Source organism: Heterodontus francisci, chromosome 2 (genome assembly GCF_036365525.1).
Source record: "Heterodontus francisci isolate sHetFra1 chromosome 2, sHetFra1.hap1, whole genome shotgun sequence".
In the NCBI taxonomy this organism is placed as follows: domain Eukaryota; kingdom Metazoa; phylum Chordata; class Chondrichthyes; order Heterodontiformes; family Heterodontidae; genus Heterodontus; species Heterodontus francisci.
Genome location: NC_090372.1, coordinates 26,048,070 through 26,064,797, shown reverse-complemented (window position 1 = coordinate 26,064,797; position 16,728 = coordinate 26,048,070). Strand labels below are relative to the sequence as shown.

General features: G+C 43.2%; 1 protein-coding gene across 2 annotated transcripts in view; it reads left to right on the top strand.

Moving 5' to 3' along the window:
* Nucleotides 1-16,728, top strand: part of LOC137383337 (collagen alpha-6(VI) chain-like) — a 160,775-nt gene that overhangs the window by 71,367 nt on the left and 72,680 nt on the right. For both annotated transcript variants that reach the window (XM_068056039.1, XM_068056049.1), the window contains 5 exons: nucleotides 1,191-1,253; nucleotides 5,833-5,898; nucleotides 7,345-7,398; nucleotides 11,389-11,424; nucleotides 13,686-13,748. In XM_068056039.1, coding sequence (XP_067912140.1) covers nucleotides 1,191-1,253; nucleotides 5,833-5,898; nucleotides 7,345-7,398; nucleotides 11,389-11,424; nucleotides 13,686-13,748 — 282 coding nt within the window. The remainder of the gene's footprint in view (nucleotides 1-1,190; nucleotides 1,254-5,832; nucleotides 5,899-7,344; nucleotides 7,399-11,388; nucleotides 11,425-13,685; nucleotides 13,749-16,728) is intronic.

Sequence of the window (16,728 nt, the reverse complement as noted above, 5' to 3'; positions counted from 1 at the left end):
ATTTGCAGGTTATAATTACAATATGCATTTCATGTCAAACACTTTCTAATGCATACCGCCCGAAGGGTTTTACACAGGTTCCAACCCCTCGATGTAGTAGGGTATACGATATATATTTAAAATCTGTTCTTGTCAGTTATCAGTTTAACGTGGTGTGCTGAGGGGTAGCAGCATCTCACTGAGGATATAGTTGCAGATGTAGGAGTTAAATGTTACATTGTAGATTGTTAGATTGACATGAGCCTGGATAGGGAAGTGAGACTGCTGGCATCACTTTGGCAGCTAGGCTTGGCATAGGAACACCTGGTGAGCATTGAAGGCCCAGTTGTTGGAGGTTAGATGGGAACAGATGACTCTGATATTGGAGGGATCAGCCAGCATGAGCTGCGGCATATGTACCCTCCTGGACAGCAGGAGGCCAGAGGAGCACAGTGGGGGGGCTGCAAGGGGAGGAAGGTGCTACCCAAGACATTGGGTGCACAGCCCAAGAGTGAACTACCTGCAAATAACAGAGCGCCTGTGCCATAGGAGGCTACGACTATCCAGGCAGATGGTCCTGGTCCTGTGTGCTCTGACCCACAATGACCTGAGGCCTCATGGCCCCCATAGCAGTCCCTAACTGAAGTCGTCAAGCTCTCATGTGCTTTAAACTTCGGTGCAACTGGGTCGTCCCAGGGATCAGCTGTGGATTTAGGTGGCATCTCGCATTCGGCAATTGGCCTAAGGGCCAATCTGCCACCATCTGCCACCTCCCCCTCTGCTGGTGAAATAGCAGTGGGGGTGGATAGGTAACAAGGATGGCACCCCAGTGCCTCCCATCCAATTTTACATCCCCTCCTAGCCTCCTAGCCCACTGCTGGGGGGGAGGGGGCATAAAATTCTAGCCAATGGGAGTAGCGAGGCCACGTGAGATAGCAAGGTCAAGGAAGTGACCATGAATATGGATTGGGCAATTTATTTGGAGAGAGAGATTAAGGGAGAATAGGAGGGTAATAAACTCAGAGGAACGAGAGCATGATGAATTAAAATGGTGGCTGAAATCACCAAGGATACGAAGTCTCTTGGTGCAGAGACTGAGGGAGGAACCCGATGAAGATATCTCGGTGAGAAAATTTTAATTGTTCTTGGGTGGGTGCTACGAAAATACTCTGCAGTGCTTTGAGAACTAACACATTGTGCATAATTTCTAGGGTAGGAAAGGCCAAAGAGGAGACCCCGGTGAGCGTGGAAGACCAGGTTTACATGGAGACCGCGTAAGTAAAACCACATCATGCATTTATGGATAAAAGGAAACGCTGAATTAGATGTTTAGTTATGTTTTTTTTCGTATCTAAGACTTCAATATCAGGCTGGGAGTTTCTGCTACACTGTGTTTTTTCTTTTCAGTGCAATTTGCCTGAAATCAGCAAACTAATTGCAGAAAATTAAGGAATTTCAAGCACATATTACACCAAGTGCAAATTGAGTTTCCTCTTTTGTGTTTACAAATCATCGTGCTGAAAGCTCGGCCCCATCCACAAAACTGACCACCCCCCCATCAAATTAAACACCATGGCGAGTTTCTGGTAATTTCGCCTGTTTGTGGGCCTACAAGGAGGCTCTTAAAATTAAGCAGCTTTTTGGTGCAAGGACACTAATTAAAACATATTAAAATAAACAGTATTTAATTTGCTCAGAAATTGACCAGTGGATACGAATGAAATGAGTAAATGGTTCTGTATAAATTTTAAAGTAATTTTCAATGATCTAAAATCTGGTTACTCGGATGTGGTGGGCTGGACATTCTCATTGAAAATGCTTATTTTTTGCGATAAACTAATTTTCAGCTATATGAATAAAACTGCACCATGTTACCAACTCTTAAATACTTCAAGGAATATCTTTTAATGTAAACTTAAAACATACATCCTAAAACACTTCCCGGTTACGTTGGTTTTATGTTCAGCGATATGCAACTGAGTTTGAGTGGAAACTTCAGCAAAACATTCAGTTCTGTAAACAAGTGCAATCATCCCTGCCTACCCAGTGCTTTCATGGCATCCGAGAGAGGCAGCAGCTGGGGGGGCATCTGGTTGCCTGTCCATGCATCTTTGTGCTCTCAGTACAACTGACTGGTCAATGCTACAGAATGTGGCATGAATTCTGTGCATGGAAGTACGATGTTCCTACATCCACTCAGCGTGGTGCTGCCTATGGCTTTCCACAAGGTTGGCTACGCTTTCAGTGGAGGAATTGATACACTCATATCAGTGAGACATTGCTGAACATGTCTCATCATTGGCCTCCCCCATTCTCTGCCCAAGGCTCTGCATTGCCTCAGGGAACTCCGCCATTTGGGCACACATCTCCCATTGCTAATCCAGAAAGTCCAACCTTGTATATGGTCCATGAGTCTTTGCATCTTCACCCAGCTGAACATGGCTGGAGTTGTCCTCCATCCTCCGCGAGGGTCTGCCCACAGCTACCTCTGCTTTCATCACCTCCTCCTCACACGTGAAGTGGTGGTTACCTTGTGCCACCTATTCTAAACTCATGTGAGCCCCCACCAAGGTGAGTGTTTCTGCGTTGGTGAAGGGTGCGCTTGGCTGCTGTGAAGGTAGTGCCTCAGATGCATCTTCCACCTCTGAAGTTGCCGCCAATGGCACAGTGGCATACCAAGGCTGCTCCTCGACTACTGGCCCTGCAGGAGACATAAAACTTTCATTAGGAAAGCTCTCTTCTGCCAGTAGCTGCTTAGGCAGCGCTGCAGCAGCCATAACAGTCTCTACATTGGCATGGACTACACAAACGAGGACAGAGTTCCATCAACGACACATGGAAATGCTAACATGCTTTCACTCTCTCTTGGACGGACATCCATCTTGCCCTCACCAACATCCTGCCGAGCTGCCACCCAGGTAATATCAAGGGCCTTCTCCATCAGTATAGCGCAATACACCATTCCACTACCAGTGCGACCCCTTTCTTGTGCGTTTTTCCTGCAAAGTCAAGAGTGAGAGTTCAGACCATGGCTGTCTCCTTCACCGTATCCAGTGGCTCACTCACATATGATGTCACTGGCTCCAGTGTCCCCCAACTCCATAAGTGCTTGTGGTGTGAACATTGCCCATGGCTCAGGATTGCACCCGGTCACACATATCCTCACTATTCCTGTGTACTATGTGCCCTCAGGGTGCTCTGCTCATAGATGTGCTGGGGACTCCAGAACTGCAGGCCTATCATCTGGATGTAGTATTGCACTCACCTCGGCAGACCTCAGAAGGTCATTGAAGTGGTTCCTGCACTACACCCACGTCCTGCTGACCACACTGCAGCTGCTCATCTCCTAAGCCACCTCCATCCATACCTGCGTTGACTGACTGACTGGCGTCCTCCAGGCTGCCCCCACCTCTAAAAGCCCTCCAGGGAGGTGTCGCAAATCGTGGGGCCCCCCTTCCACAGGTGCATGCCATGCTGCTCTGCTCTGCTGCGTTCCGGCCTCTGCCCTCGTCCAGGATGCTGGCGTCCACAATCATGGCTGCCAGGCGCCCTTTAAATTGGTTCCGCCACATCTACATCCACCTCCTCCATGCACCCGCTGCCCTAATTGGACGACAAATGAATCAGCAGGCCATTAACTGGCCACCTCCTTCAAAATACTGCCAGACATTCGGCAGCGACGACAAGTGGGATCTGGGCCTGAAAATGATCCTGACGTCTGGGTCCCGACCCTGGAATGAAAATTCTGCCCGTTAACTCTGTTTTTCTCACCATAGATGCTGCCTGACCTGCTGAGTATTTCCAGCATTTTCTGCTTTTATCTAAATATAAACACTCCTTCTATAACTGTAGCCATCTTTATACCAGCTGATGGGTGGGCTTAGACCTTTATGGAAAGAAGTCTTTTTTGGCTTTGTCATGCTTATGAGAAGTGCGATGATGAAAAATTATGGACTAAAACTGAAGAGTTATAAAAAGTGACTTTGCCTTTTTAAGAAAATGGGCAATGCTGCAAAAGATGGCCATTCGTGTGTTCAAATATTGCCACACTGTCTGTTTACAACAAAGGATGCCAAACCAGGTTGAGAGGTGTCAATTACCCCCATCCTGAAACATTCCTGAATTGAATGGGTTCTTCTGAAGCAAAGAAGGTGTGAAGTAACCACATCCAGGGCCATTGTCAGTCACTACAGGGAAGAAAGTCCCTGTCTCCCAGCAGAGGCGAGATGTAACAAACTTTTACCTTAAAAAGACAGCCCAAGAGAGAGAGAGAGAGAGGAAGACTCCCAGAAAGAAGCATCACCAAACAGCTTGTCTACAATGGGCTGGAAGAAAATCCAGCAAGCCCTGGAAGGCGCCCTGCTGAAAGTTCTAAATTGTTAACTTATGCAGCAGTGAAATTGGAAGTGATCTTCTGTCTTCAAACTGAACTTTCAACCAAGAGAGAAATCTACAAATACCTCAGGCCTGCAACTGACGAGAACTTTACTTCTAAGAGAATTCAGCATGTTTACCATGAACCCCAAAATCCGACCTCACCTGAAAACCACTTACCCCTTCTCCTCTCTATCTGTCTCTTGTGTGTGTGTGCGAGTGAGTGAATGCATGAGTGGGTGCGATTGTGACAATTTTGGGATAAGGCATATTGCTCAATAAATAATTGATTTCCCGTTTTAAACCTACAAGAAGACCTGTCGCTGTCTGTTTATTTGACAAATAAAATGAAAAGGGGTTAAACTGTAATAACAAAAAAAACTTGCTGCGGTCAGGTGGGAGTTGAACAGTGGGAGCCACCCACACCCCTTACCACACAGCCATAACAGGCTCGCATAAACCATATAATGAAGTGTGGAGGGAATGGGGTGTCATCCATATCTGTTGGACACAAATATTCCACTGATGTCAACCCAGAATTTAGAGCCGGATCTCAGGCTACCATTCGCCAGGACTGTCCATAGTCGGGTTCCAACTCCGCATCTTCGGACTCAGAGGCAGGAAATGTTACCACTAAGCCAAAGGCTGGTGTCATTAATAATAGTGTTTTTCTGTGACATTTCAGTGACGTTCATATGTAGTTTGCGCAATAAAAACATTGTGCAGCTTAAATCTGATCTCTATAGCTCCTTTGATAGAAACTTTTAGTACTGTTAAGATATATACACAAACAAGTTGCCTTTATCATGTATCAGATTGTTATATTGTCATGAGCACTGTATTGCACAATATGCTTTTTTAATTCTTTCTTCTGTGTAAATGTAGAGATTATAGCAATTAAACTGCCAATGTTACTTGTATCAGTAACTCTTCACATCATTCACATTAGGGCGGCACAGTGGCGCAGTGGTTAGCACTACAGCCTCACAACTCCAGCGACCCAGGTTCAATTCTGGGTACTGCCTGTGTGGAGTTTGCAAGTTCTCCCTGTGTCTACGTGGGTTTCCTCTGGGTGCTCCGGTTTCCTCCCACATGCCAAAGACTTGCAGGTTGGTGGGCAAATTGGCCATTATAAATTGCCCCTAGTATAGGTAGGTGGTGGGGAAATATAGGGACAGGTGGGATGTGGTAGGAATATGGAATTAGTGTAGGATTAGTATAAATGGGTGGTTGATGGTTGGCACAGACTCGGTGGGCCGAAGGGCCTGTTTCAGTGCTGTGTCTCTAAATAAAAAAAAATTGTTCATACATTACATCCAGGAGATAGATAACTTGGTTACAATGTGCACAGAGATAGTTTGAGTAAGTTTCTAGAATTACTGTTTTATTCAAAATGCAATTCTTCACCAAAAGATACGACCAAAAACTCTGTTACTTAGTTTTCTTGGATTTTACTGGATTTTATTTCATTTTATTTAGGGTGAATTTGGCATCAATAATAAAACTCAAGGTCCAAAAGGTGACAGAGGAGACATAGGTCCGCGGGTATGCTATATTCACATTTAAATATATATTTGTTTCTTGATGTATTGTGCGAATATTTGCTGAAAAATACTGATGTCTGAATGATGCATGCCGTTATTAATGTGCAAATCGCCAACAACTTTTAGTGAGGACAGCATGTCTGTAGCTCGCCGATTTGTGCCACTCTGCCATTAGTTTCATGCAAACGACACCTCGTACTTAAAGCCAATGTTTTCTCTAAGACACATGGCCACGCAGCAACCCAAAAGTTCCCATGCAGGCCATGCACAAGTTGGTCCTTTAGGTTATCGTGTATATGTGACTGCACAAAAAAATTAACAACCTCCCCCCCACTTTAAACAAATTGGCCACACACTACAAAAAAAATAGATCTTAACTCCCCATGATGACCGTGAAGACGTACACGCTATAAAAAGTGTACTTAGACTGAAATGGACAAGGCCTAACTTTCTGAGGTGACTTTTATCTGTATCTACAATGTAAATACCGGAACTTTATGGCATTCAATAAATTTGAATGGTAAGAAAGACAGCGAAGTGTTGTTTTCATGCAGTTTATGGAGGTGTCATGCATCATGGACAACTCACAATTCGAACAAATTTGTGGCCAAAACTTTTTAAAACCTAAACATGCTCAAACAAGACTAACTAATGGGGCATGCCATGAGATGCATAGCTCCAGCAAAATCTGCCCAACATTTTATAACAGCAATGTTTACGTAAGCTATGAAAACTTTAATCCACTTTCATACCATGGCATTAGTATAAATACTGTTCATGTATATAGACAATGGGTCTGATTTGGAGCATAAATGGTTAACCAAGAATTAAACCCCACTCACAAGGAAGATTGCATGCATTCATGAGAGAATAAAACAGGTTTTAATTGTTAAAAATCACAAGTGAAATTCTTTAGGAGTGAGATCATTGTGATATTCTACTCGTTCCTGCTGAATATAATCTTTCTATCTTCCTTGGTAAAAATTCAATGTTCTTTGGCATCTATTCCAATTACATGGAGTACTGAAATCATCCCTCGAGCAATGCAGGGCCTCTTTCAACATTCTTCTGTTTGTCCATATAAGAAAGCATTTAATTTTAAAACAATTATTATTTGGTTACATCCAAAAATATGAGGTTGATTCCAGCATCCCCAAGAATACATTTATATTTTTAACATATCCAAGACTCAGTAGTACCTTCGTGCATTGTGAATGATTTAATCATCCAAGTGAAGTTATACTACTGGAGCTATGGATGGGCTAATTTATGGATGGGATAACTTGTCAATTATCCAATCTATGGAATTAGGAATGCAGTGTTCTTTCTGTATTATTGTTTTAAACACAGTTAACATAAGTTCCAAATGCTTTGTTCTGTCATGGTACGGTTACTTGGTCGGGTTCTAGATGTACAGCTGGGATAACAATTACTCATTTTGTTGCAGGGTGATCCAGGAAAGGATGGTAATCCAGGAAAGCGTGGTGGTGCAGGAAATCCTGTAAGGAAGTCTCCATTATCTTCAGTCAGAAAGACTGCAGCTCCATAATACTTTATTCCAACCCTATCTGCTCTGTGCTGTTGCTTTCCATCTATATTCTTCAACTCCTTACCCTCACTCCTGGTGTGTTGGGGGGATGTGGGGGTTGTTTGGTGGGGGTGTTGGGGGAGGGTTGGAGAAATGAGTAAGTTGACTTTGTACAATAGTATAAATTTGGACATATCAATTCATCTGCCCATTTTACATCAATGGAAATGAAAAATTGGTTGGGAGAGATGTATAATGGATGACTGAATTCATGTCACCCAAAGTCAAAATTACCTCTCTAGTCTCTTGCAACTGGAACTAACATCTACTACCACCTGACCTTAGATGGCGGTACGTAGTCCTTTTTCAACCCTTCAGATACATAAATAGTAAGGCTAATTAACCAGGTCTAAAGCAATTTTTTAAGCAAAATGAGGAACAGTTGTGATCTGTTGCCATGTGGAACACCAGGGAATTCATGTGTCCTGGGATAACTACATGTACAGGAAGTACCTCCAGTTACTTGAACTCACTTCAGAAGTGGCTGGAGTCACTGCAGGGCATATTGGAGGCTGAGAATTTCCTGGAGCACACATTCCATGAGGTGGTCACCAAACAGCATACAGTTCAAGAGAGTGGGTGGTCATCCAGCATGGTAGCAAGAGGCAGGCAGTGCAGGAATCCTCCAGAAGTGTGACACTCTCAAAGCAGTTTTCAGCACTGAATACCAGTGAGGGTGACAACACCTTGGGGAATTGCAGTCTAGAACACATCTACAGCACTGTGGGGCAAATAACTGCACAAGGCGGCACAGCCAAGTGTAGAAATTCAGCAATTATAGGGAATTTGATAGTTGGGGTAATAAGCATTTCTGCAACTGCCGCACAAATCCCGTATGGTGCGTTGCCTCCCTGGTACCAGGGCAATGCACATCACTGAGAGGGTACAGTACATTATGAGGAGTGAAGGGGAACAGCCAGTAGTCATGGTCCATGTGGGAACTAATGGCATAGAAAGAAAAATGGTTGAGGTCCTACAGACAGACTTTCAGGAGCTAGGGAGGAAGTTAAAAACCAAGACCGCAAACGCAGTAATCTCTGGATTACTCCTAGTGCCACATGCTAGTGAGTATAGGAATAGTAGGATAAAACAGGTCAACGTGTGGCTGGAGAACTGGTGCAGTTGGGACGGCTTTACATTCCTGGAGAATTGGGACCAGTTCAGGGGCAGAAGAGACCAGTTCAAGGCAGGTGGGTTGCACCTCAACAGAGCTGAGACCAATGTCCTCGTGACAGGGTTAACTGCTTCTTTGGAGTAGGTTTAAACTAATTTGGCAAAGGGATGGGCACCAGGCGAAACGTTTGAAAGCAGAAACAAGGTGCACAGTTACTGAGAGAGGTAAATAACAGGAAGGATCAGACAGGGGCAAATCAAAACAGTCTAAGATGTGTTTGGTGTGCATATGCGTAAATGCATGGAGCATAGTAAATAAGGTTAGTGATCTAGAAGGACAAGTCATCATATGGGACTGTGATATAGTAGCAATGACAGAGACCTGGCTCAAAGAAGGTGGAGTTTGGAGGGGGGGGGGGGGCGAGGTTGTGGTGGTGGTGCGGTTGGAAACTTACTATTCCTGCCCACAAGATATTCAGGAAAGATAAATAAGGGATAGAAGGAGAAGGAGATGGTAGTATTGATCAAAGAAACTGTTATAGAATGGGAGGGTGAGGATTTAGTTGAGGCCCCAGCTGGAGCACTGTGTTCAATTCTGGGCATCATACTTCAAGAAGGCTGTCAAGGCCTTGGAGAGGGTATAGAAGAGATTTACTAGAATGGTACCGGGGTGAGAGACTTCAGTTATGGGAAAATACTGGAGAAGCTGAGGTGACTCTCCTTAGAACAGGGAAGAGGAGATTTGATCAAAGTGTTCAAAATCATGAAATGTTTTCATTGAGTAAATAAGGAGAAACTGTTTCCAGTGGCAGAAGGATTGGTAGCCAGAGGACGCAGATTTAAAGTCATTGGTAAAAGAGCCAGAGGCGACATGATAAAACATTTTTTACACAGTGAGTTTTAGTGATCTGGAAACCACTGCTGGAAAAGGTAGTGGAAGCAGATTCAATATTAACATTCAAAAGAGAATCAGATAAATACTTGAAGGGAAAAAATAATTACTGGGCTATGTGAAAAGGGCAAAGGAGTGGGATTAATTGGATAGCTCTATCAAAGAGACATCACAAGTATGATGGGCCGAATGACCTCCTTCTCTGGTGTCTGATTCTCTGATTCTATCAGCCCACAATGTTCACGGCATGAATATTTTCCTCTGATTCCTCCCACCTACTTTCCATTGCTATTTCTCCCTCCAGGAAGTTTGATTATCTCTTTCCTGCCAAACGTTTCTTTCCCATAGCGTTTTAACTCCAGACCACCGAGATATCTCATCCCAGATCAACAAAACCAAAGTTCATCCAAGAATTTAATATTGTTCCCATTGTACTTCTGGATAGGATACAAGATGCACAATCCTTTTTTGGCTTCTATCGTCTCTATCTGTCTAATATTTTTATATTTCTGTATTTTACTAATGACATTATTATGGAATTGCTGGTCCAAATATTTCCCCTTTTGTTCCTCCTAAGATCCAAAAACACGACCCAACATGTTGTTTGTCCTCACGCCATCTTCCCTCTCTTAAATTCACAATTTGTATCTGCTTTTACTCTAATGTAAACTATCTCAACCACCACTATGAGAAGGATATTCTATTCCATGCTAGGGTGTGCCTTCTAAAAGCATTGAAAGAAAAGTGACCGATTTTTGAAATAATATGACATAACAATGTCATAAGGGTTAATTGCATATATGCCAGGCTTTCTTTCTTTTTTCTTTCTTTTGGGCCTCCTTGTCTCGAGAGACAATGGATACGCGCCTGGAGGTGGTCAGTGGTTTGTGAAGCAGCACCTGGAGTGGCTATAAAGGCCAATTCTGGAGTGACAGGCTCTTCCACAGGTGCTGCAGAGAAATTTGTTTGTCGGGGCTGTTGCACAGTTGGCTCTCCCCTTGCGCCTCTGTCTTTTTTCCTGCCAACTACTAAGTCTCTTCGACTCGCCACAATTTAGCCCTGTCTTTATGGCTGCCCACCAGCTCTGGCGAATGCTGGCAACTGACTCCCACGACTTGTGATCAATGTCACACGATTTCATGTCGCGTTTGCAGACGTCTTTATAGCGGAGACATGGACGGCCGGTGGGTCTGATACCAGTGGCGAGCTCGCTGTACAATGTGTCTTTGGGGATCCTGCCATCTTCCATGCGGCTCACATGGCCAAGCCATCTCAAGCGCCGCTGACTCAGTAGTGTGTATAAGCTGGGGGTGTTGGCCGCTTCAAGGACTTCTGTGTTGGAGATATAGTCCTGCCACCTGATGCCAGGCTTTAATGTTTATATTAATACACATTGCACTTCAAATTCTGTTGTAGTCTGAAAGTTTGCTCACAATCTCAGTGATGAAACTTTACGTGTGCCTCGCTATTAAATAAGGTTATTGCCCATATTTCTGGATTGTACCAACACCCCTTAAAACAGAGAATAAGCCAGAATCTAGTATGTTAAATCAGACTATCAAATTCCGTGATTTGATTCTTGGTGCCTCCCTTAATTCACAAAACCCACTCCACCCTTGCAGTCTCTTCAAGTCTTGTTATGCTTCCTGTGACCATTAGGTTTAACTTTGTGAGAAATCTTTGTTTGTTGCAGTTTCCACTTCACGTACAAAAAGAAAGGTTGACTCGGAGGCAAATACTAAGTACATGTAAAACCTGTTACCTTTCTCGTAATGTGTGATACACTTAAATCACTTGAAAAGACAAATGCTTTCTCCAAAAATGTTACGATGTACAACTCACATAGTGAAGTAATCATGCAATTAAACTTAAAGATGTAATATTTATATTTACTTCAGGGTCTCCATGGTCACAGAGGGCCACCTGGTAAAAATGTGAGTTTGACAGTATTCATTTTGACAGTATTTTCATTAAAATTATTCTGACTGCATCATAGTAATTAGGTCTATATCACTTGTGATGTTTATTAAGTAGGATTTCAGTGCTTCAAGCCAGATGGACTGCAGTAATCTTTTCCAGTCTGGTACATTCCTATCTTCCTAAGTAATCTACAATAACTAATGCAAAGATGCCCACTAAGGGAATACAACCTAAATATGAAGTTCCGATTCAAAAATGTGTTTTTTAAATTTCAGTCCTGAAATCTTCTAATTCCTGAGCTGCTACATCTGTGCTTGACAATGTTGCTATACTTTCTCAACTAACAGCTGCTGCCTGAACTGGAACTGCTCTTAACCAATCAAATTCAGGAACATCCTAAGTTAAGCCAACAAGAATTCCTTCAGATTCACAAATAATCTTATAGTTCGCGACAAACTGGGTGTGTATTAAATGAATGATTAATGCACACCATTCATATTTTGGATAAAATAATCCAGAATCCCTTTAATCACTGTACAATGGATTACAGAAACAGGCAATATGATGTGGGATGGTCCATTCAAGACCAAATTCTTTTATTCTCTATGGAAGTTATGACTCATTGTTAAGGTATAGTTTCATATTAACAACCTTCCAGTACTTTACGGAAAGGACTATTTTTCACGTGACCCCCAAACAGAGTGAATAATGGCAAACTATTGAATCATCATTCAGTCTAAGCCCACCCTCACCTAATATCCAACAGAAACACTTCCAGTAAGGTTTTAGCATAATATATTATTAGCAGACATTAGCCTATTTATTTAAAATGGACTGACCACTGCCTAAAAATAATATATTATGAGTGCGTTAAGCATTCAGACCAGAACATCACTAATCAGGCTACTCTCATGTAATACGTTTTTATTTTAATTTACATATTTCAGCTTTTAAGGCATTAGCTTTCAGGTGATTTTAATACAACCTGCTATTTAGCATAAAAGCAAAATACTTCAAATGCTGGAAATCTGAGCTAAAAATAGGAAAGTGCTGGAAATACTCAGCAGGTCAGGCAGCATCTGTGGAGAGAGAAACAGAGTTAACGTTTCAGGTCTGTGACCTTTCATCAGATGAAAGATGAAATGTCATCGCTGTGAAACATTGGACTAGATTTTCTGCTGGAGGTGGGACTCCCGGCACCAGGCCGAAAAGGTGGTGGGGGGAGCCCGCCTCCATTTTCTCGTGCTCCCCCGGAGCGATCCTCTGGTCCTTTTGATTCAAAGTTTTAGGAGGCGGGATCCTCCTCGCATTGCAGAGACCCCCACCGCCGCTGGTAAGATCCCAGCAGCAGCGGGAAGAGGCCCTTAATTGGCTGCTAATAGGCCACCTCAGGGCCTCAATTGGCCTCTGGGTGGGAATATCGTTATCGACCTATCCTGCCCCCGGGAAGATCGCTGGGTGACAGGGAGGCGACAAGCCCTCTGCCCCACCATCTCCCTACCACCTGTCATGATACTCCATGCCGCCCTGCTTCTGACCCCCACCTCAGTGGAGGCCTGTAAAATCTCGGCCATTAACTCTGTTTCTCTTTCCACAGATGCTTCCTGACCTGTTCAGCATTTTCAACATTTTCTGCTTTTATCTCAGCTAATTAGCATTTTCTGTTTTGCAAAAACTGGGTAGTCCTGTATAATTTGACTCTTTATCTCTACTAGTAAAGATTTCACAATCAGATATCCCTGGGCATTGTTCATGCTGTTTTTTAATGGTAGGCATGTTGTACTGTGTAACGCACAGTGTCAGGCTCCAGATGTCTTATTTCACATTTTGTTACAGATGAAAAGTAATCTTTAAAAGAAAAGAGAAGGAAAACTAATCAACAGGCTAAAGGTTACAAGCAATTTACTAACCTCCAATTGATTACAAGAAGATGAACACGAATCCCATTGATATTAATAATTTAACATCCCTTTGCTCTTTCAGACAATATTTGGCTGACAGACTGCTTCAACTTGTGATGTGGCTGAGAGTTGGTAAAAGACATTCACTGGCCGAGGGGGTAGGGGTGAAATCAGTCAGGCTTTAATGTGAGTTTAGGTTTAGTTTGAAACAACTGCGTTATCAACATTGCCATAAAATGTTCTATGGCTGGAGCTGCTGGATTATTCTTAACTCCAAACTTTAAATCAAGTGCATTGCTCTGGAGCATGGTGAAGTGATGTTTAGAAAATTAGAGATTCTTATCATAAAATAATAGTTCTTTGTTTCTGTGTAGGGTCAGAATGGAAAGCCTGGTAAACGAGGTCATAAGGGAGCTCAAGGAATCCATGGTCCACAGGTGGTCACCAGAAATGACTAGTATTTAATCAATACCTTCGAGCTGTAGAAGCTCACTGTTTAACTGCTTTAATTTGAATTCTGCAGCTTTATTAATTTGTCAACACATATCCATCTACAAATTTGTGAAATGTATATGCTTCTTCCTCCCATTTTACTGCCCTCCTCCCTTTAAATGCTGATTCCTACTCGGATATGCTACCACAGATGGCGATTTCATTCATGTGGTCTTTCTTCCAGCAATCGATTCAACCATGGAGGTTGTTACAGTCAAACCTAATCCTGTCCTCGCTCGACAGCACAAATGTCCTTTCAGAGATGTGGGAGGTGAAATCGGTCTTGGACGGTAGCGTGAAATCTCAATAGTGAATCAGCAGCCTAACACACATCAAGAGGAAAGATAATTGGGTGGGGAGGTGCACAATGGGCTGCCAATTCACCATCACCCATTTAATGCTACTGCTGAAGACCAATTAGAGCCCCGTCCAGCCTCCCACAAGAATTCAACATCCTCATTTGGATGCTCTGCATCATTATGCCAAGGGAGTGAACTTATATTGCCTCAGCAATGGTGGTCTGAATATCTAAGTATTGCTTATGAGCATCCTGAGACATTCTCACACTAAGCACAACATATGATTCACTAACTTGACTGGCTACAAAACAGAAACCATTGAGTAGGAGTTGAAGGTAGTAACTCAGATTGGCAAATGGTGGGAAGTGGTGTTCCACAAGGTTCAGTGCTGGAACCACTGTTGTTCACTATTTACATAACGGATTTGGACTTGGGAGTCAGGAGCATGATTTCAAAATTTGCAGATGACACCAAATTAGGGGCTGTAGTTAATACAGAGGAGGACTTCAACAAAAAAAGGAAGACATTAATAAACTTGTGGAAGAAACGAACAAAGAACAAAGAACAGTACAGCACAGGAACAGGCCATTCGGCCCTCCAAGCCTCCCTAAACTAAAACCTTCTGCACTTCTGGGGTCCATATCCCACTATTCCCATCCTATTCATGTATTTTTCAAGATGCCTGTTAAACATCTCTATGGTACCTGCTTCCACCACCTCCCCCGGCAACAAGTTCCATGCACTCACCACCCTCTGTGTAAAGAATTTGCCTCGCACACCCCCTCTAAACTTTGCCCCTCTCACCTTAAACCTATGTCCCCTAGTAACTGACTCTTCCACCCTGGGAAAAAGCTTCTGACTATCCACTCTGTCCATGCCGCTCATAACTTTGTAAACCTCTACCATGTCGCCCCTCCACCTCCGTCGTTCCAGTGAAAACAATCCGAGTTTATCCAACCTCTCCTCATAGCTAATGCCCTCCAGACCAGGCAACATCCTGGTAAACCTCCTCTGTACCCTCTCCAAAGCCTCCACGTCCTTCTGGTAGTGTGGCGACCAGAATTGCACGCAATATTCTAAGTGTGGCCTAACTAAAGTTCTGTACAGCTGCAGCATGACTTGCCTATTTTTATACTCTATGCCCCGACCGATGAAGGCAAGCATGCTGTATGCCTTCTTGACTACCTTATCCACCTGCGTTGCCACTTTCAGTGACCTGTGGACCTGTATGCCCAGATCTCTCTGCCTGTCAATATGCCTAAGGGTTCTGCTATTTACTGTATACCTCCCACCTGCATTAGACCTTCCAAAATGCATTACCTCACATTTGTCCGAATTAAACTCCATCTGCCATTTCTCTGCCCAAGTCTCCAACCGATCTATATCCTGCTGTACCCTCTGACAATCCTCATCACTGTCCGCAACTCCACCAACCTTTGTGTCGTCCGCAAACTTACTAATCAGACCAGCTACATTTTCCTCCAAATCATTTATATATACTACAAACAGCAAAGGTCCCAGCACTGATCCCTGCGGAACACCACTAGTCACATCCCTCCATTCAGAAAAGCACCCTTCCACTGCTACCCTCTGTCTTCTATGACTGAGCCAGTTCTGTATCCATCTTGCCAGCTCCCCTCTGATCCCATGTGACTTCACCTTTTGTATCAGTCTGCCATGAGGGACCTTGTCAAAGGCTTCACTGAAGTCCATATAGATAACATGCACTGCCCTTCCTTCATCAATCATCTTTGTCACTTACTCAAAAATCTCAATCAAATTAGTGAGGCACGACCTCCCTTTCACAAAACCATGCTGCCTCTCACTAATAAGTCCATTTGTTTCCAAATGGGAGTAAATCCTGTCCTGAAGAATCCTCTCTAATAATTTCCCTACCAATCCCCTTCCTCTATCCTCCTCCACCTTCCTCTAATCCCCCTCCGATCGACTCCCCCTTTCTCCCTTTCACCCATGAGCAAAACCCCCCTGATGGACATTCCCTCCTCCAGATCAACACCCCTCCCTGATTAACTCCCCCTCTGATTGACCCTGCCTCTGCCGATGGAACCCCCTCCTGATCGGCCCACCTTCCGATCAATCCCTGCCTCCTGATCGACCCACTCCCTTCCAATCAATCCTTCCTTCGATCCTGACAAGTATTACCTGACAGTTCTGGTATCATCCTTGTAAATTTTATTTGCACCCTTTCTTTACTTACTTTAAACAAGATACATAAGCTAATTGAACTTTCGGGATCTCTGAATGCATTGTGTATTATCTTTAATGTGGTTGTTCTGCTTGTAAGTGTTAACTGATTGCAAATATTTAAGATAACCATCAGATTCTGCTTAAACAGAATTTACAGACATTTAGTGTTTGCTGTCTATTGCATAAATATATTTTTGAGAACATTAAGTTGTCTTTGACGACATTAAAATTATCCTTTGAGAAAATGATCACAAATAAATCATATGAGTTGTGATGATTTCCACTTGACCCTTATGAACTTGGTTTACGTTTGACTCGGTCCTGATCTGATGGTAGGAATAGTGCATACAAATAAATTGCTAATATATTTTTTATATTGGCAAAGATTTCATTTTTATATCTCCAAATCATCCAGTAA